At 46.5% G+C, this 26,866-nt stretch overlaps 1 protein-coding gene across 2 annotated transcripts in view; it reads left to right on the top strand.

The window, feature by feature from the left end:
- The window catches only part of MAPKAP1 (MAPK associated protein 1), a 733,860-nt gene that overhangs the window by 601,023 nt on the left and 105,971 nt on the right, over positions 1-26,866 (top strand). For both annotated transcript variants that reach the window (XM_078646092.1, XM_078646093.1), the window contains exon 9: positions 19,796-19,936. In XM_078646092.1, coding sequence (XP_078502218.1) covers positions 19,796-19,936 — 141 coding nt within the window. The remainder of the gene's footprint in view (positions 1-19,795; positions 19,937-26,866) is intronic.

Below are 26,866 nucleotides of genomic sequence, written 5' to 3'. Positions count from 1 at the left end.
AGCAGTAGGGTAACATAAGGCCCACTGTAAGTATTGCCCAGAATAGGTCTTCCACATCCTCTGTAGGCGAGCCCAAAAGGACACCATCGTAGCACAACACGTCAAGATATATCCTATGGTAAATGGAAGATGACCTGCAGAAGTGTTTTCTAGATATCGGTCTGCCTTTGGTGAACCACACACATTCACGTTGCTACTACATTGCCTATCAAGCCTTCCTATTGTAGCCCACTCCCCTGTGTATAGTATACATGTAATCATACGCTGATGATAGGAGGATATATATTGGGGGCTCTAAGGACCGCATATTTGGTAGGAATCTTCTGCCGCAGTTCATGGACTACGAGTCAGGGGTTAGAAACCCTGTCAGTCATGGCTAGGTTTGCACCTCACAATAAAAATAGGATTTTTATACTGCCCCACACAGAGTTGAAATAAGGGCAGAAAATGCCCCCTTTTGTTTTTTCCATTGCCCAAGTTGTTTTCCACCCATCCCTGTTTTGCAAATGTATCTCCCATCCTTCTGAGAGAGCATCATACCTTGAGTGGTGTGTTATACCCCATCCTTAAACAGACCTCCAATCATCACTCTAGCCGAGCAATCCCTATCTTAAACAAAGAAACCACCACATGCTTTCCTGGAGTGTTTGAGGAGATCGCTCAACAGTCAAGCAACAAATGATTACACTGTTTAACAACCTCTTTTAATTTAATTACAGTATCAAGTTGTCAACTGTTGTGAGAGTTGACTTTTAAGTTATCTGAAATAAATCTCTTTGACTTTGATGAACAGTGCAATAAAGTGTAAGCGCTGGTTTCGTAGTGGTACATTTAATCTGCAAGGTCCTGTCGAAACTACAGACTCTGTGTTACTACACACCAGTAACGTTGGGAGGTTGCGTCTTCCACACCATTAAAATACACTGTTTTTGTCTCTACAGTGAGCGGAATATAGAGGGCAATATCCTGCCAATGTTCGAATAGCTGGAACCTCTTTCCCTGGCTTGTAGTCTTCCATGAGATGCAATCCCCCCGGAAGTACTTATCCTAAGTAAGATAGGCACTTCAGCGCCGGAGGAGGTTCACAGTACCACTGTAGTGCACACTCCCTTGGTGTATGGCTTGCCCGCCTGGGGCTCTCTAGCAGTAACATTCTTATGGCTGTAGGGCACACATCACTGTCACTGAATCCCCTTGCATTTGAATAGCCTTTTATGGGTGAATCCTGACTTCGGGCGTACTCTGCAGTTTCTGATTTCAAAAGGTCTGGTGTTCCCCAATTGTGTGGACTCTGCAGTTTCTGATTTGAGAAGGTCTGGTCTTCCCCGATTGTGTGGACTCTGCAGTTTCTGATTTCAGAAGGTCTGGTGTCACCTGATTGTGTGGTCTCTGCAATTTCTGGTTTCAGAAGGTCTGGTGTTCCTCGATTGTGTGGACTCTGCAGTTTCTGATTTGAGAAGGTCTGGTCTTCCCCGATTGTGTGGACTCTGCAGTTTCTGATTTCAGAAGGTCTGGTGTTCCCTGGTTGTGTGGTCTCTGCAGTTTTTCGTTTTAGAAGGTCTGGTGTCACCTGATTGTGTGGTCTCTGCCGTTTCGTATTTCAGAAGGTCTGGTGTTCCTCGATTGTGTAGTCTCTGCAATTTCTGGTTTCAGAAGGTCTAGTGTTCCCTGGCTGTGTGGTCGCTGCAGTTTCGTATTTCAGAAGGTCTGCTGTTCCCTGGCTGCGTGGTCTCTGCAGTTTCTGATTTCAGAAGGTCTGGTGTTCCCTTATTCTGTGGTCTCTGCAGTTTCTGGTTTCAGAAGGTCTGTTGTTCCCTGGCTGTGTGCCTCTGCAGTTTCTGATTTCAGAAGGTCTGGTGTTCCCTGGCTGTGTGGTCGCTGCAGTTTCTGGTTTCAGAAGGTCATGTGTTCCCTGGCTGTGTGGCCTCTGCAGTTTCTGATTTCAGAAGGTCATGTGTTCCCTGGTTGTGTGGCCTCTGCAGTTTCTGATTTCAGAAGGTCATGTGTTCCCTGGCTGTGTGGCCTCTGCAGTTTCTGATTTCAGAAGGTCATGTGTTCCCTGGCTGTGTGGGTCTCTGAAGTTTCTGATTTCAGAATTTCTGGTGTTCCCTGGTTTTGTGGACTCCGCATTTTTTGATTTCAGAAGGTCATGTGTTCCCTGGTTGTGTGGCCTCTGCAGTTTCTGTTTCAGAAGGTCTGGTGTTCCCTTATTCTGTGGTCTCTGCAGTTTCTGATTTCAGAAGGTCTGGTGTTCCCTGGTTGTGTGGTCTCTGCAGTTTTTGGTTTTAGAAGGTCTGGTGTCACCTGATTGTGTGGTCTCTGCAGTTTCTGGTGTCAGAAGGTCTGGTGTTCCCCGATTGTGTGGTCTCTGCAGTTTCTGATTTCAGAAGGGCGGGTGTTTCCTGATTGTGTGGCCTCTGCAGTTTCTGATTTCAGAAGGTCTGGTGTCACCTGATTGTGTGGTCTCTGCAGTTTTTGATTTCAGAAGGTCTGTTGTTCCCTGGCTGTGTGGCCTCTGCAGTTTCTGATTTCAGAAGGTCTGGTGTTCCCTGGCTGTGTGGGTCTCTGCAGTTTCTGATTTCAGAAGGTCTGGTGTCTGATTTCAAAATGTCTGGTGTCACCTGATTGTGTGGTCTCTGCAGTTTTTGGTTTTAAGAAGGTCTGGTGTCACCTGATTGTTTGGTCTCTGCAGTTTTTGGTTTCAGAAGGTCTGGTTTTCCCTGGTTGTGTGGTCTCTGCAGTTTTTCGTTTTAGAAGGTCTGGTGTCACCTGATTGTGTGGTCTCTGCCGTTTCGTATTTCAGAAGGTCTGGTGTTCCTCGATTGTGTAGTCTCTGCAATTTCTGGTTTCAGAAGGTCTAGTGTTCCCTGGCTGTGTGGTCGCTGCAGTTTCGTATTTCAGAAGGTCTGCTGTTCCCTGGCTGCGTGGTCTCTGCAGTTTCTGATTTCAGAAGGTCTGGTGTTCCCTTATTCTGTGGTCTCTGCAGTTTCTGGTTTCAGAAGGTCTGTTGTTCCCTGGCTGTGTGCCTCTGCAGTTTCTGATTTCAGAAGGTCTGGTGTTCCCTGGCTGTGTGGTCGCTGCAGTTTCTGGTTTCAGAAGGTCTGTTGTTCCCTGGCTGTGTGGTCGCTGCAGTTTCTGATTTCAGAAGGTCATGTGTTCCCTGGCTGTGTGGCCTCTGCAGTTTCTGATTTCAGAAGGTCATGTGTTCCCTGGCTGTGTGGGTCTCTGAAGTTTCTGATTTCAGAATTTCTGGTGTTCCCTTATTCTGTGGTCTCTGCAGTTTCTGATTTCAGAAGGTCTGGTGTTCCCTGGTTGTGTGGTCTCTGCAGTTTTTGGTTTTAGAAGGTCTGGTGTCACCTGATTGTGTGGTCTCTGCAGTTTCTGGTGTCAGAAGGTCTGGTGTTTCCTGATTGTGTGGCCTCTGCAGTTTCTGATTTCAGAAGGTCTGGTGTCACCTGATTGTGTGGTCTCTGCAGTTTTTGATTTCAGAAGGTCTGTTGTTCCCTGGCTGTGTGGCCTCTGCAGTTTCTGATTTCAGAAGGTCTGGTGTTCCCTGGCTGATTGGTCGCTGCAGTTTCTGATTTCAGAAGGTCTGGTGTCACCTGATTGTGTGGTCTCTGCAGTTTTTGATTTCAGAAGGTCTGTTGTTCCCTGGCTGTGTTGTCTCTGCAGTTTCTGGTGTCAGAAGGTCTGGTGTTCCCTGATTGTGTGGCCTCTGCAGTTTCTGATTTCAGAAGGGCGGGTGTTTCCTGATTGTGTGGCCTCTGCAGTTTCTGATTTCAGAAGGTCTGGTGTCACCTGATTGTGTGGTCTCTGCAGTTTTTGATTTCAGAAGGTCTGGTGTTCCCTGGCTGATTGGTCGCTGCAGTTTCCGGTTTCAGAAGGTCTGGTGTTCCCCGATTGTGTGGTCTCTGCAGTTTCTGATTTCAGAAGGGCGGGTGTTTCCTGATTGTGTGGCCTCTGCAGTTTCTGATTTCAGAAGGTCTGGTGTCACCTGATTGTGTGGTCTCTGCAGTTTTTGATTTCAGAAGGTCTGGTGTTCCCTGATTGTGTGGTCTCTGCAGTTTCTGATTTCAGAAGGTCTGGTGTTCCCCGATTGTGTGGCCTCTGCAGTTTCTGATTTCAGAAGGTCTGGTGTTCCCTGGCTGTGTGGGTCTCTGCAGTTTCTGATTTCAGAAGGTCTGGTGTCTGATTTCAGAATGTCTGGTGTCACCTGATTGTTTGGTCTCTGCAGTTTTTGGTTTCAGAAGGTCTGGGGTTCCCTGATTGTGGCTTCTGCAGTTTTTGATTTCAGAAGGGCTGGGGTTCCCTGATTGTATGGTCATGGTCGTGTTCTTTGATAGACATCTTTGAATGAATGGTCATTGTTAAAAACAAAGATGATGCTTGACGTAACAGCCATTTACTATGGGGGTGTCCAACATAGGCCCAGGAGGAGCAGGCGCGTCACACTTCTGGATAACCAGATACGATGTAAATGAGCTGCGTTTACATAAATTGTATGAAAAGTTACCATGTTTAGATATCTCCAAAATCCGGCTTTGGTCGTGATCTTTTGGACTCAAGTTGAACTACCCAGATTTAGACCCGTGTTGTAAATTGAATATTTTATCGATTTCATTTTATTTTCTGCAACCCCGCAAGAAAATGTTTGTTTGGTCGTAGATTTGGGAATTTTCTACTGCGGTAAATCTGTATTTTACGGTTTCCCTTTGAATTCCTGGTACAGTGGTGCTCAGCTGCGGAACCAAATCAAAACCAAGAAGTGAGATCAACCTGCCCATCTAAGCCTGTGGTTCCCTACATGGCAGTAGCTGCCTGGGCACAGCTGCTCATGTACCGCCGCCAACCACAACCCTCTGCAAAAAATATAGAGAACTCCACTCTCCTAGTATAAAGAAGTGTTTGTCTTTATAGATTTATTATACGGGTATGCATTTTAATTGGGTGTTAATGTGATATTTATGTATACTCGTAAAAAACAGTCTTGGTTTCTAATATTATCAAGTAAAAAAAAGTATTTTTTTTTAAAAATAAATAGCCAAGCAGGTGCCAATAAAGCGCGCGCCAGGTTCCTCAGGGCCAGAGCATAGTGTATAATTCTGATGCTAAGTGAAACAGTCGTAAAGCTCTCTGCACGTTAATGCACACAGGATCCCACCTGAGCAGCCGCCAGCGCCCGACGCTTTATTTACAGTAAGATCTACATTGGGAACAGGAGTGGGCGGCTCATGTTCAATATGCCTCTTTCTGGTGACTTTTTCATGGCTAATTTATTTTTATTTCTTCAGTCTCGCTTCTGGAAAGTTCCCCTTTCTCATGTTATCATTAAGCAGTAATTAGTATGCAAGGGAAATTGGTCTTAACGTATTAAAATTGGTTAAGTGCCTTTAGACCTGTACCAAAGCCAATGTCTTATTGGAAAATGTAATTGGGGACTCTATGTGTGTAATTAATTGAATTACAATTAAGAACTTTCATTAAGCAATATACTAGTGCATTAAAGTAATAAGAGATTCTCGCAGTGCAATTAGCCTTGTGTTCTTGGTTTATCGAGGAAACCTACATCTGCTGCCCTTTGAATGCTAACTTTAGTTAAGTCATTTTTAACAAACATATATATATATATATATTTTACATTTTTCGGGTATAAGCATTGCATTTGTTAAATGATTTGTCTACCAAAAATACATTGGTGAATTCCAAAAATTAGGATTTATAAAACATATTGCATTGCATTGCTTACATTGCATCCTTTTGCAACCATGCACAAATAATGCTTTTGAATCAATTTAATATATTTATTGTTAGACGAATTCCTCTTTTCTGAGACGGATTCTTATGGCAGGTGGCGACCATCAGAGGTATTTTTAATTCTTCTCAATAAAATGCCGTTTGACGTTCTCTCTTTAATTTCAGTCATTACCCCTGCCCCCACCTTGTTTGGAAGGGGGGGGGGCACAGGACAAAGAGGGTCTACTGGGCCCCCAGTGTGGTGGTTTAGGCAGTTTTGCCACTGATGTCCTGGGGACTTAGCAAACTGGGCCAAATATAGCCTTTCGCTCTTGCTTCTCAGGGGACCGACGGCGAGCAAGCAAAGGCTGCTCCAAGAGGGATTGTTGGGACAAGAGCTCAGAACTCTCAACCATCAACCAACCGATCTGTTGTCCAGCCCTCAGCTTGTCCTTTGAATCAAAGAATATAATTTAATCACACAGCGTTACTAAATACTACTCAACGCAATGGGTCACAATCCTGCTTGCGGTCTAGAGTGACTGCACAATCCAATGCTCTTCTAACACTCATCTCCATCAGGTAATAGCATCCCAGCATCTGTAATCCCTGGCATCTAACTGGGGACACTAAGCTGGATAACCAGAGGGGCAGTTCACTCAGTCACTCCAAAGGCAACAGTTCAGCTTGCATTTCACTTCTTGAGATGCTCATAAAGAAAGTCTTCGTTCATGCAGACTGCCTCAGCCTATTACTCATTCGCATGTAGTTCTGAAGTCCAGCGGCTACCTGCATCTGGGGCGGTGCAGGATGGGCCTGTGAAGCAGTCCTGGTCCCTTGGCAATGGCTTCTGAGCTGCCAGGGCTGCAACAACAGCCTCAGTTGGAGATTGGAGGCCTGAGGGATTTATGTGCAGCAGTTCCTACTGCAGCTGTCCTCTTCTGTATTTTTGGCCTGCTTCGCCTCAGTGCAAATGGGATGCAGAGAGTGCTGTTGTGGCCTGTGTGAGTGCACCCTGGGCGTCGATTCAGTGGCGCCGTAGGCACCAATCCAGGTGCGCCCTACTCAAGACCAATCCCAGTGGACCCTTGGCGTTGATAGAGCACTCAGGCTCCAGCGTCAGCAGCAGCTCCAGTCGATCAGGCACTGCGCAATACTTGGTTTCTGTAGAAGGTTCGATGCAGGTTCTGACTAGAACTGTTAATGGAGACCAGGGGACCCCTCCACACACTGGTCGCTCCCGACTTTGCTCTCTGGTAGTGTCTTAATCCCTCAGGCTGTCCTCAACATTGGTATTACAGTGGACTTCTCCTCCTGGACAGTCCTGTCTCCTTGATCAGCAGGCAGACTCCAGAGAGACCCTTATACCCTCCAGCAGAATGTGCAGAAATCAGGTTGATGTCCCATTACCTCTGGAAGACTTGGCATACAAACACCTCCTTTGCTGGTCTTGAAAATCTTAGGACTACAGCATGTGTTCCAGTTAGAGGACATGGATCCACTGTCTTAGGTGTCAGGGTTGATTTGGGTTGGTTCTCTTTCAGGTGTCGTTTTTTGGCTGCTCCTGAGACACCGCATTTGTGCAAGGTGATGGCTCTGACATCAGGTAGCAGTGATGCTGGCTCCAAGCAGGAGTATCAAAAACAAGGGTACATTGACGAGTGCTATCTCTGCACCTGGTTTGTCATTAGCCTTCCTGAAGTAATAATCAGAAACAGAACAGTCTCCGCCTATCAGCGGCCTCACCTTGAACTAGAGATCACTCACCCCCACCATCCACCAAAAAGCATTACTACGGACGAACTAGTCCAATGTCCTTTGCTAACAAGCTCCACATTGCATTTCTAAGAGGAGCCCTGTTTCCATCCTCCTTCACTTCAGTGCCTGCATCTCCACCCTTCAGCCATAGGATTGCTGTCATTACATCTTCTAATGTCTGGGGAAAGTGTATTGACCATCTTTTGTGTGCCATGCTAAACCAGAAAACGCACACGATCATGCAATCATACATGTATCACTCACATACTGCACATTCACGTGCTGAGCATGCACAAGGAATGTCTGCGCAAGGATCCGGCATTTAGATAATAGCAGAACGTTACATGAGCATGGTCTTATGGTCAGGAGACCACATTCTTCGTGACACAATATACTCTTATGTCTACAAACATTATAATGTACACTCTAAAGTCGATTCGCTGTTCATGTATCAATTTGTCACAAATATGTTAGCATGCTCCCTCACACGGATACAATTCATTCACCGTTACCCATTCGTTAGATAACATATCAGAGAGGAAATGTTGCCTATGCCCAGAGCCACCGACTTTGGAACTAGGGAAGCAGGTTTGAGTTCCGGTGTTGGCTCAACATCCTGTGGTTCTGAGCAAATCACTTAATATCCCATGCCTAAAAATAATGAAACGGGTCTTGCGTAAACTAAACGGTGCTCACGTAAAACGCTCCAATGCCCATTGGCTGAGTTTGTGCTATATAAAACTTGGAAAAAATATTTAACTGCAAAGAACATTCGATACAGGAACACTAGTGAGCCCATTGTCTATATAGTCCCATCACATATTACAATATATCACCTTTGTTTAACCAATGTTTGGTCCTAAATCTACCAGATTTAAAACAAAAATGTTGCACTCAGCATCTGTTACCTAGATCACATTCAATCTATTTGGTAATTTTGCAAAGTTTGCTCTGCAGACTTGCTTAATTGGGTAGTTAGCTGCTACATTCTAAGAGTCACATCCTACTTATTTGTGTAGTATTCTGTAAGGATAAATTATTGGTGTGACTGGACTGAACTTAGAAAATCTCCCTCTAGCCTATCTTTACAATCAATTGTAATTTCATACATCAGTTTGCACAAGTCGGTAGTACTGAGGGTGCACGACGCCAGTCTGTGGTAGAAGCCCCTTTTTTCTTGATTCGGCATTTGTACATGCAATGCCTGCAAACAGCATTTGTAAAGGTCTGTGTTTATATGCATTGGCACTGGCACGGTGTACCCCCGGAATATCGAAGACCCAAGATCAATGGGACACAATATCGAGAACAGAACATTGAAAATAAAATATTGACAGATAAGTCTAGATTTTCTCTGCCTTACTCCTCACATATGCAGTGCTCAATTTGAGCCGGTGGTTTCTGGTGTTTGGCACCGGCACGTAATTGTCTGCACCGGCACCTACGACAGTCTGCCGCATGGTGGCGCTGTTTGTCTCATTTAGAGATGAGCACAGCAACAGCAGTTTGCTCATTCAGTATGCATTAAAAAAATTTATCTGCTGCCCCAGCTAATGTTATAGTGCTGGGTGGGCTGAATTGTCACACTTTTAGGAGTTTGGCAGTTAGAACTTGTGTTGGTTCCGTCATTGGCAGCGCAGGCAGTAGCAGTGAGTGGTCAAAGCTCCACTGGACTCCTGACGAGGGCCCTGGCACTATTTTTACTTTTTTCTCAAATTAACTACAGCATGTATGTACCTGCTTCCATCTTCAAGATGTGTGAAGTTAGGAATAGTACATCTATACTTCCATATATGCTCTTACCTTTCAATACTTGGTACATCTATAGCCTGTCCTCAATGTTCTTGTCTCACAATATTGTTGGTGTTGAAGTACAATCCAGTGGCACTTGCAGCGGCCTAAACATGCTACCATATGCTCGCAAAAAAATGTTACATTTGAAGACTGATTACTGCATATCATTTTAATAGAAGAGTACAGGGATGTCCTATAAGGTAGGTGCAGAAGTCCTTAGTTTTAGTGTGCATCTTAGGAATATACTATTGTTATTGGTGTAAATAACATGTACTCTTTACGTTGAACTACTGTAACCTGAAAAAGTTTAATTACACATGGATGACTACATAAAGAATGTAAAGGAAAAATACAATCTTCGGCCCAGCAGACAGGGCAAGAGGTGCACTTCTGTTTCAGCTGATGTGCACATGTGATCAGGCAAAATATCTTCACTCACCATGCACAAGAGCCAGTTGCTGAAGTGTGGTGGCCCATTGCAACATGCCTTTTGCTGTGGTGGGTGGGAAAAAAATCTTATTTACAATTGCTACAGACCATGGATGAAGAAGGTGGAGTCTAAACCCTTCTATGTATGTATGTTTATATGTATATATTTTTTACTTATGAATTGTTTTGAATGATGAGGATGGCTAGACTGCTAAGTTTGCCTCGTAGCGAGACTCAAAGCAAAGTCTTTCAGTCTGTGGGAGAAAATATTTTTCTGTAGAGCTGGCAGTGACTGGCTGCAGGTGTGGTCCTAGGTGTCCACACTTATCTGTGCCACAGTGAGATCACTGGAATCACAGTTGTTGTGAAGCAGCCCATAGTGGTTGTGAGCATCTTCAGTGGGATGGCAGTAGGTGTGCCCCTCTACTTGGATTTGATGCCTGTGAGTGTAGGAAGGATAGAAACAACTTGCTTTTCGTTGCTTTGTTCTACAATTTGTGCAAAGAGCCCTGGGAGGCGTTCACGACCACCGTTGGATCAAGACACAGCAATATGCTCAGGATTCTTATCTGGATGGTGGCGACGTCATCCCTGTTTTCACTCTTGCACCAATGAGGAGCATCCTGCCTCACTCCTCTACAATGGACTCGAAAAATGCAATGACTTATTGCCACCTACCCTTAGCGCCGTGTGAAACCTGCTGCGTGGGATGCACAGTAGGACCAAGGTGCCCCACACAGCATCTCACCGGGTGTAAAACCTCAACATCTCCAGGTGTCGGTGGACCACCAGAAGCTAAGATCTCACCAGGTCATAGACAAATGGCAGGCCTTTTCCATGTAGTTCCCCAGCATGTAGACCGTTCCCCCGCCCCCTGACATAGAGTTGCATCTTCCGCCTTTGAATCTGGAAGATCTAAGCAATCCCTGGAAGCGTTCTTTATCTACCCAGTAAAGGCCATGATCGCCCTCATCTTCTGGGCGATCTGAAATGTCCCCCTTCCAGCTCTTGCACCCTGATGCCTCAGCGCCTCACACCCGCGCTAAGAACACGGGTAAGCAAGCTTTGATTGTGACTCAGACTCAAACACAAGGGAGTAGAAGGAACATTGGTTTAAATTGCAGAACAGAATATTTCACTCTTCAAATTTCTGAATGAACACGAATCATGCACCAAGGGTAGCAGTGTTGGCGATTTCAGTTAAATCCAACTTTCTAATTTGTCAAAATTAATAAACATATATAAAAAATGAGAGGCCTTTTGTAAGTGATTACATCACTTTTGGAGCGCCGCAAAAAACATTCCCCATCGCACCTGCCAGAAGCGAAAAATCACTGTTTTCATTAATCTCCACTTGTAAATTTAGGGCTGGGGACTGGCAGTTGCTGCTGCTTTTAGGGCTGCATTAGCTGGTGTGTTAAACAAAAAGTGCCATTCCTCAGTATCTCCTGCAAGAAGCTAAATCAATTTTCACCATATTTATGCACCACTTTATCTAAAAGCTTCTGAATTGTCATTGCTGCTAGGATGCTTTATTAGCAGCTGGCACAGGAATCACTTTGTTAAAAATTGTATGTCACGTACGTTCATTTTTAGATTGGTTTTAGTCCAGATCCATAAAATGAAAAGAAATTCAGGTATTTCATCAATCTTTTGAGTAATTGCCTTTTTAGTTTAATGGGAAATTACTTTTCCTAAGTTCGTGGTCGTCACAAACACCTCATTTTCCAAACGCTGCACATGCCATGTTTTTGGGCATAATTGCGTAGATTTGTACTGATAGGGTTTGCATGTTGCTGCACAAGGCAGTTCACAACGCCAGAAGGTATGGCTTCTGGCGTGTCGGTTCCCGGATGGTGCCAACATGGGGTATGCTCCCTAGGAAGACTGGAACGAGATGATCTGTGTGAGAGAGCAGAAGCCGTCTCCAGGAGGGGCAGCGAAACTTCAGTAAACCTGGTTCACCAACACGAGGAGGCTGTAGTACTGTGTGACCTTCTGAAGACGGTCAATCAAGTGACTGATCGGTGTGTTGGTCACGTAGTCAGTCAGTGTACCAAAGGATGTACTTGGGCATGAACACGCTGAGCCAGAGTTGTTCATTCGTACACCTCAAAAACCACCACTGGACTATGCGTACAGCTTTGAAAGTAATATCTCCTGATGTCCAAGTAGAGATTGGCTTTGAAGTTGGTGTTGGGTTAGAGGCTCGAGCTCTGCAAGGGAGGGGGGGGGGGGGGGGTATTCCATAATGTAGTATCCACACTCAGTCCCATGAGAATATGTACACATTGGAAGAACATAGTGCTGGGGAGGATAGTTAGGCATGTGGAGGTATTCCTTACTCTTTTTAGGTCTCGCCTAGACGAAAGCAAAGCGAAGCTTTGCTGTCTAGGGCGAGACGACTTATGTTGTTACTTCTGGGGGAATGAGGACAGCAATGTTCCACGCGCTTTTTCTTTCCGAGATTGTACCTCGTGAGCGCGCACGTCGTCACTCACGCATGCGCACAAAGAAAGCCATACACACACTGCATATACACACACGCACCCCCCCTTAAACAGACACACGCGCACACAGACAGACGCACGCACAAACACACTCAAACAGACACACGCGTGTACACCCCACCCCCACTCACCCCTCCTCTCACTCAACACACTCACCTGTTCTGGCGGTGCTCGGCGGCGGATCTGCATCTCGGGCGGCGGTAGCGCTTTGCGGGGCTCTCTCACCACATGAGAGCCCCGCCTTCCCCATGCGCTTCACCCGCGGGACTCAATGCGGAGCCTTCGTGGCTCCTCGGGCAGCTCTCTCTCCCTCTCGCTGCGATGGGGCCGGCTTCCCAACCGCTTCCGGGTCGTCGCAGGCAGCGCGGCGGCCCGGCGGGGATTTGTTTTTTTATATGTTCCTAATATTATCAGCATGCATGATTGCTAGTGCAGCTGTGGAACACATCGCAATGCATTTCAGTTGTGTACTGATAATTGCGAGTTACTGCAGACCAGGTTTACACTCAGTGAACAGGATTCCGTGGCAGGACATTTAAACAGGATGGCCTGTGCCGCGTTATAGGGCGCTACTAGAAGTGCTGGTCAAGACTCTAGGCATGCTGTGGCCTCCCAAGCTACAAGCTCTGAAGTCAGTGCTGTGTTCCAGAGCACTGTCTCGCCTGTTTCTCAGAGAGGATCCTGCTTTCATACAGCCACATCAAAGAGCTTAGATTTCGGGAGAGAAGTCACCCTTTACGCCCCAAACAGTCCGATGCGCGCAGAGACTAGGTCCCTCAGTCCTTACTGAAACTTCATGAGCATGAAGTGCAGTGACCAAGGGAGACTTTGCTGTATGTTGGGAGGGCCGTTTATCTTTTTCCCAGGGAGCATGAGCTCTACAAGCTGCTGTTTTGGGTTATACCAATGTACCATCACAGGAACGAGGCTAGATGCGGCGTAACCAGAGCCGCCAACTTTGGAATTTGGGGAACCGGGTCTCAGCTGAACTTGAACACCCTGTGAATTTGGGCAAATCACTTAATCTCCCTGTGCCAGCAAAACAGAAATGTGTCCTTGTGTAAGGTAATTGGTGCTCACGTAAAGCGCTCTAATATCTTTATTATCAGCATATCAACGCATTGTCATACACAATGCCAATAACTCAAACTTTAATGCTGCGAGACCTATTGCATTGTAAATGCTTGTTTGTAAATGGACACAATACACAAGTCGAATATTAGTTGCACAAATATGGTGTGTGTCCCCAGTTACGTGCTGGAAATGGGACCTGTATCTACTAATGCAAGAAAAAGAGAGGTAATTATGAGATCTGAATACTTTTTTTTTTTTTAAACAAAGTGTGGGAGGAAGGCATGGGTATAATCGCATCGAGAGATCCAGACAAAAGGCGAACCCCGTAATAAGGTCTGAGATATTCCCACGTAGAGCGGAGTCTCATTCAAGTTGTGAGTTGTGTTTTGGGTCACAGAGTGTGCTCAAATTCTCTTATCGTTGGCTATTTCTTCCCCATTCAACTGTGGATGTGTAATGTTGGTGTCTGAAGGTGGAGGACTTTGCTAATGGCTAAGGCGCCTTCTAGGTCGAGAGGCATGCCCATTGGGTGTTTGTGTGTGGGGGTTCTTGGTGGGATCTCCTGTTGGGTATCATTATAGCCGTCTACGTCGTGTATCTTTAAGGATAGGGCATCAAGGTCAAAGGATGTCCTCCGGACCAGACCAATCATCTTACAGTTGGGAAATGAAGCCAAAGGGCTAAGCAGAACTAGGAAGGCTATCCAAGCCTTAGGAGCACAATCAAAGTGGGGACAGCTTGAGTTGCATCAGTTTTCAAACTTGAACCCGGAAGACATCTAACCTACTAATATGGTTGCAGTAACGCCCACGGTTAGCTTGGATTCCATTCATCGCTGAGTCTGACTCTTACTAATGCTGCCCCCTGCAGACCAGCACTAAGGCTGTCGGAATGAATGGATCAATAACTCAAGATGGAGTTTATTCTGAATGTCTCTGGTCTGCAAACTTCGGACCCAGTAATACTGGGACTGTGGACAAATGGCAGTTCTGCATGCTGCAGGGGCAACACTGCTCATTCTCCGCCTGACCCCTGCAGCTGCCAGAGGGGGGGGGGCATTGCTCCTCCAGATATGCTGAAGCCTGCCATGAAAACCTGCCCCCTCCCCGTACACTCTCTGCCCCCACCAGCCCTCTCCAACATTTGGTATAGCCGCACGGAAAATGACTAGTTTGCTCTGGTTTGTTTCGGGGAGAAAAGTCCTCATAGCTGTATTTTGTTGCGGTGATACTGGTCTGAGTCGGGTGTTCCGGCCCTCCGGGACCCCTGCACCTACAAACGGCCACTCCTAACGAGGGTCTTAGACCCTCAGCTCCAGCAGAGAGAGTCTGACTGGGTGAATACAGAGCAGACGGTGTGAACTGGAGGAGCCTGGCAGTCAGACCCAGGGCTCCGTCTGGTTTGAACCCGTGCTCCTATGGCCATGAGAGCAGGTTCGCCTCCCTGTTTATGCATCGAGAGGCCTTGCTGCACCCTGTGCACCCTGCCTATCCTCAGCTCGGAGATTTTACAAGTCTGCCTTGGCTTTACCCCGAGGCTCGTTCTTTGCATGCTGCACGTCGGTTCATTGGATTCCATTGTGGTTGTGATAGTGCGGACTTAGACACGTGGGGCAGTGAGCACTTTACATGATGCACATGAGAGCAGCTAAGGGCCAGGGGTGCACAGCCACATGTGTACAAACATTTGATGCATAGGCCGATGCCAGCACCTGCTTAAGGCCAGGGTGATGCAGTCCAATCTTTCGATAGCATAAGGTCGAGGCTATGCAGAGAAGTCTGGAGGAGGGGCTGGCACGTGGGAGGAAGGGGACGAGCTGGCAGGTGAAGATAAGTTTTCATTTCTGTTCTAAAGGTTTGGAGTGAGACCTTCCTCTAGTGCAGGGGGCCCTCATCGCTGTGCAGGGCATCAAAGGAGAAGCTTGCCTTTGTTTTCTCTGTTCTTTCCTCGAGGACTCCACATCTAAGTAAGTTTGGGCCGTGCATCTGATGGGTGTGACCAGAAGAGTTTCTCAGGCCGAGGGTCTGATTCTTCATGTGGATAGCTGTGTCAGTGTTGGGATGTATGTTAGGAGAGAAGCTAGTGCTTGTTTTTGTTGTGGATAGTGAGGGAAGCCGGTGACGGTCTTTGAAGGTAGCTAGGGACCCCATTTGTGGTCATTGCAGATCATGAGGGAAGCCAGTGGTGGTCCTTGATGGGCCTCATGCTCTGGGCGTCCTTGCAGGTGATCAGCCATGTTTCTGCGTGAAGGATGAGGTCTTCTCTGATACCTATTCTCTTGATGGGTGCAGTTGAGTGAATAAGTCATACAGAGCTATCGTCACATAGAGATGCAACTGTGAGCCGTTCCCTCAACTCTTTGGCATGCTCGGTGACAACAACATATATTTCTCCTGAAAATCTACTAGGGAAAAAGAACAAAAAACTTGCTTTGCATAATTTGCATTTTACATGTCCTTCATTAAAACTCTTTCCGGGGAAGCTCGCTTGTCCCTGTTCCCCAATGTCCTCTTTCAAAGCATCTTTCCAGAAGTTCTGAACTCAGGCCATATCTGCCCACTCTTAAAAGAAAATCTACACTAAATCCTGTTGACCTGGCTAACTACCAGCCCGTCACTCATCTATCCTTGATTGTCAAGAACATAGAACAAGGAATCCACACTTAACTCCAAGATCACATCAATGGTAACCAGTACCTATATAAGTACTTATCAAGCTTCAGATCATTCTGCAGCACAAAGACCGCTACCTAATGCCATCCTGACCACAGATGAAGATGACTTCTGCCACCTGAGATTAATGAACCTCTCAGTTGGCTTTGACACACACGACCTTCCCACCCAGAATCCACACCCTGGAGTCTTGAATGGGATTTACTGGCAGTGTCCTTCAGTGGTTCTCCTTCTACCTTTCCAACCAACACCAGTTAATTCACACAATGTGCCACGAACTACAAGTAATAAATAGTACAAACCCAGCTCAGCGACTTACACCTTGACACCTTCATCCCTAAACTTTCACCGAATGCCAAGTCACTTGGATTCACCCTGAGCTTCTACCCTACTCTCAATTAACATTTAGCCAAAAAAGAAAGTGAAATTGTTTTATCAGGAAGCAACTTCAGGACTGCAGCTCAAGTCCTAGTATTATGTCATCTGGATGGTGGTAATGCCCTGCTCTATGGGCACCCAGACTCCACAGTGGAATCGCGTACGGCCATCGTCCCAGCTGAAGTACGTCTCATCCAGAGTCTGAAGAAATATGGTAGCTTCACTCCAATCCTGATGGAATTTCATTGGCTCCCTTGCTGCGCACACTATCTTCAAAACCAGCTACATCATTTGCAAAGCAATCACGACCAGCATCCCATCTATGGTGGCTCTCGGCACACCTGTAGTCAGGACACCATCAGACTTCAGACTACAACGTGTAAAAAAGAAGGCAGCAGGCCATTTCAATCTGTGCACCCAGGATCTGGAACAGCATCTCTGTATCCTTCAAGACTGCCCCAACGCTGCTCAAATCTAGGAAAGAGTTGAAGACGCACCTCTTTGAAGAACACTACGTTGCAATACAGAAACAGTCAACTTCTCTGATCACTGATTGACTGCATCTTTGCCTTTGTCCCTGGGCTAAGCTTCACTGCCTTTTGGCTGAGTTTTCCCTATACTAATATCACACACATAGATACGTACTTACATACATTCATATGAGGGTATGGAGAGATAAGCTCATATCTCACCTTCGGGGACATAAATCAGTCTTTTGTGTCCAGAACACATTTCCAGTAAAGTGATAGGGACCCAGAGGGACAGCTTTTTTCATGGTTCACGATCATGCTGCGAGATTTGAGAATCTCTGCTCCCTCTTAACAGTCAAAAGCTGTATGTGATAAGCGACACTCCTTCAGTGATATAAAATGCTAAAAAAGCACAGTTGACCTGAAAGTGATGTTGACTGTATGTCGCTTCCTACGATGATGAACACAAGCGCGAACCTTTGGCCACTGCATAGTTAATGTGACAGCCGTTGACCGGAGTCGTCGTGCTCTGTCTTCCAGCCAGCAACTCTCCCCTGTAAGGTACATAAGCATGGAAAGGATCCCTGTAGCCCCATCTCTTATTTATAGATTCCTCTTCCTGCTAAATGCATGATCTCGAAGGATGTTGTATTCGCTGTTCATAAATTGCACGAGTAAGCACCATCAAGACCTGGCGCTCGTGCATTTACAGATTGTAATGCATGCCCCAGGTGCATTCGAAGGCACACCGCCAAATGTACTCTTTCAGCCCACTGCTATAGTCCACACCAAGATCACCATCTTCGGGGAAGGGTGCCGTCTGCCCCATACCAAGGTCTCTAATGGGTATTCTTGTTCTGCCACTTCCCATCTTGAGTGGTTAAACGCCTCACTGCTCTGATGAAGGTAGAGGAGCAAGCATTAGCCTTTACAGAAGACCAGAACATACAAAATGAAGAGAGGACAGAGTCATGAAAATATATTTTTATTTGCCTTACCATACCAAATCAGCATTTACCATGAAGCTTTGTTAGCTGTCATGGAAGCTTTGCTCTTAAGCCACTTTCTGTTTCTGGTTGCCTTTTTATTCCTTTGTTATAAACCTTGTTAATGCGAGGTGCAGAGTCCCTGGTGTTAGCCCTCTTCATGAGTCAGTGAAGCTTTGTTACTCCAAGGCACACCTTGTACGTGTGATCCAATGGATGCTAGGTGCGATCCTTGGAGATTGGATTTTACACGAGTGTGATCTTGTTGCATCAAGAGATCAGAGAGTACATACCGCGTTACTACATCACAGCTCTAGTAGAACTTGGCACCACGAACATGTCTCAGTTTATTCACTGCAGCGAGTATTCTGGCAAAGGCAATGGGGTGATTGCGCCCCCTGAGGTTTCACCCAAGCAGATTGGAGCCACCCAGCCTGTGTGCAACTTTTCCATTCATAGGGGTAGTGAACTTGTGCATGTGCAGACAGACCACAAGGTTGTGCAAAAACACAAGGTTGTGTGCTCTAACTGCTACAAAAGAATCCAGCCATGCTTCTTGACTTGCCTACAGGTCATGGAGGCTCTTGGGTAGAGGGCACTCTATGATTTGTTACCACTTTTCAGATCACATCATTGTAGTTTGAGATGGCACTACATGCTTCTCTCCAGCATCAGCTCTCACACTTATTGCTTGCACCACTCACCGTGAATTGAATGTCAGTCTAATGGAGGAATCTGGTTTTCATTCGCCACCCACTCCAAACATTCTCTGAAGTATTCTCATTGGTGCTTATTTTCAGTGATTAATTTGTTTTTATAAAAGGAAAAAATTAGGATCCAAGGTAATTCAAAGGAGTCGACCGCAGCTTGCACCACCCACCACTCCTGCCATTGTTGCTTAACACCAGTGTCAGAATTTCCCACTGACAATCACACTCCAACAACTGTGACATTGTGGACTAGTCCAGGTTACCCCAAGACTAAAGAGGTAGCCTGAAAGTGCTAGATTCATCCTTCTTTAAAAGCATTTATTAAATAGTTAAATTCTCCACTGATAAACTCTCTCTTGAATTTAGACACAGTGGTGCCATGTGATGGATTGCCATACAGTAGCGGCTGTGATGGGGCAAAGGAGGTGGGGCAGGGCAGGGGGGGTAAAGAAAAAGGGAAAAAAGATACTTTCACTTACCTGCCGGCTGGTGCCTCTGCTACGCCCTCTTTGGTCGAAGCACAAAAGCTCCCAGACTCCCCTAAGCACGACGCTGATGTCATCAGCATGACAGCAGTGCCACGATTGGTCTGAGCGGCCTGGTTCGCTGCTCAGACAGGTAGTGGGAGCTTGTGCATGTTCTCCATCCAGCTGTGCAATAGTGTGCATGTCTGTTCGCCCAAGACGGTCGGCCAAACTGTCATACGCACTTAGAAAGTGTCCATCACTCCTTCCTCTGCTCTATGGGCAGCTCAGCCACACCCAGCAACTTCAGAGTTAGTACTGAAAAATAAAATGCTAATAACATGGTATTATTATCATATTTCTTTTTCTGTAAGGCGATGCTACTCCACCTTAGTGGAGGAGCCGCCGCTGTTGCCATAAATCCATGCTGGTGTTTAGAAATCAGTGTCTGTGCTGGCAAACAGCAGCACAAATTTAGCATGTTGGAGTCATCACGGAAACTGTTTGTAAAATCCCTTTTATTATTAGTTGTTTTGACCATTTTTACATGCATCTGTTAGCTGCTGGAATATATTTTTATTGTGATATTTCAGAATTTGTCCAAAACCCTACTCAGACTTCCATACCACTCAACATGTGCTGTTAGTTTCACATAAGATCTTTACTACCTTTTAGCACGTAAGTCTTAAACAGCAGTAGCTCGTGCAGCTGAGTTCCCCCACAAACCCTCTTGTTGAAAAGCAGGCACCAGCATTTTATGTATTCACATTCTCAGCGTGGTCTTTTACGGTTAACTGGATCTCGTTTTCCCTCCTAGGTTCTAGAGGCGAGGAGTGTTCTGAAGAAGATCCTCAGATTGATTTGGCTACAATGCAAGACATGCTGAGCAGCCACCATTACAAGTCCTTCAAGGTCAGCATGATCCACAGACTGCGATTCACAACCGACGTACAGCTAGGTGAGTGTCTGTTCTGAAGGGACTCAACGTATCAAGATATCCATAGACTTTTTTATTCACAACCAACGTACAGCTAGGTGAGTCTGTCTGTTCTGATGGGACTCAGCGTATCAAGGTATCCATAGACTATGGGACTCAGCGTATCAAGGTATCCATAGACTGTGGGACTCAATGTATCAAGGTATCCATAGACTTCGATTCACAACCGACGTACAGCTAGGTGAGTCTGTCTGTTCTGAAGGGACTCACTGTATCAAGGTATCCATAGACTTTGATTCACAACCGACGTACAGCTAGGTGAGTCTGTCTGTTCTGAAGGGACTCAACGTATCAAGATATCCATAGACTTTTTTATTCACAACCAACGTACAGCTAGGTGAGTCTGTCTGTTCTGAAGGGACTCAACGTATCAAGATATCCATAGACTTTTTTATTCACAACCAACGTACAGCTAGGTGAGTCTGTCTGTTCTGAAGGGGCTCAACATATCAAGGTATCCATAAACTTCGATTCACAACTGACGTACAGTTACGTGAGTCTGTCTGTTCTGATGGGACTCAAAGTATCAAGGTATCAGTAAACTATGGGACTCAACGTATCAAGGTATCCATAGACTTGGGGCACATGTCACGGTGAAAAAAATGGCAGTTAACCAACAGGGACAAAAAACTTTAATGTTCTTATTTAAAGACACTCACCTACTCTAGTAGTGGCACCTGGTCTCAGTTTGGTCCCTACAAATCAGGATGGGATCTTCTGTCATCCATGGTTGTTCTTTGGGGTCATTAGACCTTCCCTACCTCCTGTCTAAGCGTTCAGTGTGCCAAGTGCTCAGTCTTGTAAGGTTGTGTTTCTAGAGTCCTGTGTCTGGTGACCATTCCATGTAGGTGGTGTTTACGGTGGGTTGTGTGCTCTGTTTCAGACTTCCGTTGTGCTAATCTTGCCACAATTGGGTGAAGTATGCTTCGCCTCCATGCTTGTAAGTGTTTTCAGTGGCTGCCTACTGAGTTGTAGTGACTTTCAGTGAGTCATAATCTGCCCATCGTTTCTTGCCAGCTCTGATGGCTCTTGGCGCATCCTTGGCAGGCACACCAGACTGGGAGAGAAGAGGTACAAAAAATAAGCTACCATTGGCAAAGTCCAAAGGTCTGGAGTTGGCTGCCAACCTATTGCCTTTGTGAATGCTTGCTTTGTTTTAACATGGTTTTTCTAAAACACTATTGTTGGGGGAGTTGCTATGCCTTTGCAATATGAAAAATAAATGACTAAACATGGAAATATATGTGGGCCTCAAAAAAAATCACACATTGCCAAAGTGGTTCTTGGCACTGAAGTACTGCTTTTTGTGGAGATGTGCTCTGGTGAAAGAGCAGAATGCCATCTCACACAGCGAAGTGAGCCAGTGGCTGAAGGTGCCGGCTCGCTGCTGTATGCTGTAGTGAGCGGGAGAAAGATGTCATTGGCACAACACCAGGCCAGTGGATGAAGAGGGGTGACTGAAAGCCCGGATGTCATCGGCACAACACCAGGCCAGTGGATGAAGAGGGGTGACTGAAAGCCCCGAAGCCATTGGCACAACGCCAGGCCAGTGGCTGAAGAGGGGTGGCTTAAAGCCCCGATGTCATTGATACAACACCAGGCCAGTGGATGAAGAGGGGTGGCTGAAAGCCCCGATGTCATCGGCACAATGCCAGCCCAGTGGATGAAGAGGGGTGACTGAAAGCCCCAATGTCATTGGCACAACACCAGGCCAGTGGATGAAGAGGGGTGACTGAAAGCCCGGATGACATCGGCACAACACCCGGCTGGTGGATGAAGAGGGGTGGCTAAAAGCCCCGATGTCATCGGCACAACACCAGGCCAGTGGATGAAGAGGGGTGGCTGAAACAGCCTGAAGCGAGCTGTCCCTCCAGTCTCTTCTTGGCTGTATCTCTGCTTTTGGGCAAGTAGAGCCCTCCGTTGGGCAAGGTTTGCACTGTACAAAGACCACATGCAGATGGATCCACATAAACTCAATCTTAGAAAGTTCAGCAGTGCTAGGGTTTAAAGAAAGAAATGCCTTAAAAAAGCTCCGGTCCGCGTTGGCCAGTGGCGGCCTTAATTGCCACCATCAAGAGTTATAGGGAGAAAATATTCTTAATAACCTGTGATGACTTGGCCATTTTTGCAGGGTCATCCCTGAACTTTTTGCCTTCCTTCTGTATTTTGTCTGACCTATTTTGTTGGTTTTATGACTCTGGGCACTTTACCACTGCTGATCAGTGCTAAAGTGCATATGCACTCCCTATCATAAATAAAATGTATTAATTCGTGATTCCATGATTGGCTGGTTGGGTTTACCTGTCAGACCCTAGTACAGTGCACTGCGTGTGCCAAGGGCTTGTTAACCAAATGCTGCTGGTGGGCTTGCAGCACTGGTTGTGCCGCCCACAGAAGCAGCCTGTAAACGTGTGTCTCAGGTCTGCCATTGCAGAACCTACATGCAGTCTGGTACTGTCATGCTGACTGGGCAAGTGCACCCACTTCCCAGTCCCTAAACCTTCCCTTTTCTTCATATCAGTCACCCCTATGGTAGGCTCAAGGGCAGGGTGCATTGTAAGGATAAGGTAGGTGTGTGGCATGTCCTAATAGTGAGTAACAGCCATTTTCATTTTTCACTATTGCAAGGCTACCTGTTCTCCATAGGTCAGAATTAGCTGTTAGAGTTATGACATTTTATAATCCTAACTGTGTCAGAGGACATGGTAGAAATTCGAGTTTAGTATGCCTGAACTCAGAATAATAAAATACATCTTTTAGTGAACTTGGTTTTAATATTCTGTGTTTGCAAATACCACTTTTAGAAAGTAGGTATTTGCTTGTATAACCATTCAAACTTGCGTCTGCTAGGTTGTGTATTCCTATGTCTGTTTTTGTGAGTGACAGGGCTGGGGAATTCCAGGAGACAGGCTGAGTCACCCAGTGGTGAATAGAGAGATCTTCATCTAGATGGGAGGGAGGAGTTGCACCTGAACCTTGAATAGGACTGTGTCTGCCTTCCACATGCTGGCTCCACCTCCTGGGGAGCGGCTGATGTCTCTGCCCTGCACACTGAAAGAAGAGAAGGAGTCCTGTAAACAACATGCTCCAGGACTGTAACAGAGTTCTTCAGAACTGGTTTGGACTGGGCAAAGGCCCCTCTCCCCTCCGAGAACAAAGGATTTTGGGGTATAAATATTGGGACCCTGATCCCGTGAAATGAGATCACTTTTGGACTACAAGAAGAAACCTTTACTGAGGAGAGGAACCTGAAGAAACTGAGGAGAGACTATTCCCAAGCTGAAGTGCTGCTTGGGGGATTGGCCTGCAGTGGCTGCCTTACTGCCAAAGGAAGGAGAAAGGAACTTTGTGTACTTTGCTTTCAACTTGTGAAGGATCTCCAAGGGCTTGGAAAAGAGCTTGCCTCCTGCTGAAGTCTCAGGGACAACAGACTTCAACCCCCAGCTCCCCGGAGTTCTTTGGAAGTGCCTGCTGCTGTTTTGGGCCTTCTGAGGAACTGCGTGTCGCAAGGAGCTGGAAGCGCGACTCAACGAGAAGAAGCGTGTTGCCGTTGCTGTGTCTGCCGTCGCAACTCTTAAGGAGGGTGTCGCCACTGGAACTGTTGCACTGCACCGCATCGGAGAGAAGCGTGCCACAATGAAGAGGAAGCGTGTCGCTGTCGCTGCTGCTGCCGTCGCAACTCCGAAGGTGGGTGTCACCGCTGTAGTTGTTCATGCACCGCATCAGGAGAAGAATCTCGCAACGAGGTTGGAGCGTGTCGCTGTGCCTGCTGCCGCAACTCCGAAGGAGGGTGTCACCGCTGGGACTGTCACACCGCACCGACCAAGAGCACCTCGCATCCCCGAGAAGCGCGCTGCCATCGGAGCTGCTGCCGTCGCATCTTGGATGTCGCCGCTGTAGGTGTCTCATCGAGCGGAAGCTTCACGCATCGTGGGAAAAGAGTGTCGCCGCTGGTGCTGCTGTCGTCGCATTATCAGGGTGTCGCCGCTGCAGTCCACTCATCGAACCGAGAACTTCTCGCATCCCCGAGCAGCGTGCCGCATCTGGAAGATCTTCACGTCTTTATTTCTTTGCATCTGAACTTTGCCGCCTTTCCCATCGCTGCGACATTGCTTGTCGTGGAAGCGCAACGCAACCTAAGGTACATTGACGCAGAGTGTCGCATCTAAGAACTGAACTGAACTAAGCTTAAATATACCATCTTAAAGTAATCTTATTGGGTATTTTTGTCGTTTATGGTCTTGTGGTAACTCTATATAAAGTCTACTTATTTTTTATATAAAACCTGTGTGGTGTCCATTTGTAGTGTTGTCACTGGGTTACTGTGTGTGGTCACAGCTGCTTAACTTACAACGCCTCTGAAGTAAACCCCTTCTGCTCGTGCAAGCTACCAAGGGGGTGAGCAGAGACTATTTTAGGAGTGTAATCCCCTTATCCTCACCAGAGGAGAGGGTCCCTATTTGTCACAGGTAGCTACCTGTGCTAACTAGAGACCCCCAAATCTAATATCATTGCATTCATTTGGTTGTGATAACAATTCAATGCCAGCTGGTTGCATTTTTAGCTTTTGGTTTGTCTGCTATGGGGGACAATCTCTCTCACACATTCTCTCTCACTGACACGCACACACCCTCGCCCCGCCCCTCGCTATGCAGATGACCTCATGGCTACATCCACAGTCCTTGCTCCTTCGTTCATTGTTATATGGCTAATGGCTTGCATTGATTGCCATCACTTAATTAGCAGCAGTAAGATTAGTCAGTACAGATGTTTATGAAAACACTTTATATATTGGCAGCAGTGAGCCTGGGGTTTTGAGATTCCAGCAGTGGGAACTTGAGGGGGGGTGAAGAGAGGGGCTGCCAGGGGTCGCCATCCCTCTGTGGTCAGTCCTACAAACGCGGGCATTGTTCTGTCAGCCCTTTCAGGGTCACAGAGCAGCTCCTGAACAGTGTCTGCCCGGGCAGAGTGTTTAAAGAGGTGCCGCTCTCCCTTCTGCACAGGGTCAGCGCCTTCGCTGCCGAAGAAGGGAGGCGATTTGTTTCCTGTAAGAGCCACCCTCCCCTGCCCATTTATCTGCAGTGATCTGTCATGACCTTTTCAAAGTCTCCCTGCTGACAGCTTCCAGATACACCGAGTCAAACTTCACTGCAAGCGAGCTGTCCCTGTGACCGTCAGCAGAAGAAAACATTGCCTCATCGCGCTGTCCTCCAGCACAGCCCATAAATCCTTCCCCGACGAGACAGGTCCCAAGGAGCTGGGAGCAGGCCACTAATATGTGTGTAAGTGTCTGGATGGAGTCTACACTGCTGGAAGGGTTAGCATAGCTGAGGGGCTGACCTGCCTGCAGAAAGGGGCGCTGAATGTTAGAATGAGGCCTGCAAATGTTCACACCGCAGTATTGTCTGGCTAGAGTGCACCCTTCTGGAAGGGTTTATTTATTTATTTTGAAAGTTTTATATAGCGCGAACAAGATCTTTGCAGATATCAGAGCGCTGTACAAAGCCGGTAATACCAACAAGAGAGTGAAATTAAACATAATAAGTGGGAAGGGTAGGTACGTGAGGGAGCAAAGTAGTACATCGCATCAATAATATAAATATTACAGTTAAATGTGTGCATAGATAGTCAGTAGCGTCAATAATACATGTGAAATACATAGTCATAGAGTTCGAACAGAATAATACAGATCGGTGTAGAGTCTTTCCAGTTCCAAGCTAATAGGTCAAGTGTATTTGGCCATAAAAATAGCTTTTACTTCTTTCTTAAAAAGTGTGATGGAGGAGATGAGCCTGGTTTCAGGAGGGAGTTTAGCATAGCTAAGAGGCTGGTCTGCCTGCAGAAGGGGGGACTGAATGTTTGAATGAGGCCTGCAAATGTTCACACTCTACAGTATTGTCTGAATAGAGTGCACCCTTCTGGAAAGGTTAGCATAGCTAAGAGGCTGATCTGCCTGGCTGCCTGGAGATGGGGGAGACTGAATGTTTGAATGAGGCCTTCAAATACTCACATGCTGCAGTATTGTCTGGACATGCTTGTGAGAAGTTGGCCTGGTATATGATGTTCACTATTCTAGTGAGCACCTTGCACCAGTCCAAACAACCCTTATGGTGATGGTTGTAAGTCAACCTTATAGACCAGCTATCCTAGTGGTAGCGTGGACAGAACAGTCTTAGGCTAAAAGTCTCCTGAGGGCCTGTAAAGCCAGCTGTTTTACCATATGCAACCCCTTGAATATCAAATGAAAGGACACCACACAGGATGTATATAAAATATATACGTATTTATTTACTAACACACTCCTCTGAACTCTTTGAGATCAGAGGCCAAAGCGCATAACAAGATACTTAGTCAGAATGTGTTAAGTTGCACAATTTACGGTTAGGCCCTAGGGGCGAAGCAAACCATACATTAAGAAAGTGATATAAGTACCACGTCACGAGGAAAGGAAAGGCCTAGGGCCTAGGGAATCGCTGGGGCTACACTATCTGAACTTTAGTTTAGAAGTAGGAGGCCCATAGGCCGCGCGTGCAGTGTCTTTACACACACGCAAGAGCCAATGCAAAGTCAATGGGAACTTAGAAGTTAGATTTAGAAGGATTTAGGACACTTCCGGTTTAGCTAGGAGGAAACAACTAAAAACCTAGACACTTGGATAGTCAATACCCTTGGGAGCACTGAAGTACTCACGTTACCTCACTCACGGACGGCGGGTGCATAGGTGTGTGAAGATGTGTTGGGTTTCGTCGTTGATTCCTATGGAGCCTTGAAGAAAGATGCTGCAGGCGACCAGGAGGAAAATGGCCGGGTGGATCGAAGATGAAGAGGACCTGAAAGCAGAAGGGACAGAGTCCGAGTCACTAGACCGTGACCGGGTGGAACCAGGATGGA

Source organism: Lissotriton helveticus, chromosome 5_1 (assembly GCF_964261635.1).
Source record: "Lissotriton helveticus chromosome 5_1, aLisHel1.1, whole genome shotgun sequence".
NCBI lineage: Eukaryota > Metazoa > Chordata > Amphibia > Caudata > Salamandridae > Lissotriton > Lissotriton helveticus.
Note: the sequence above shows the minus strand (reverse complement) of the source record. Positions and strands in the feature narration are given on the sequence as shown.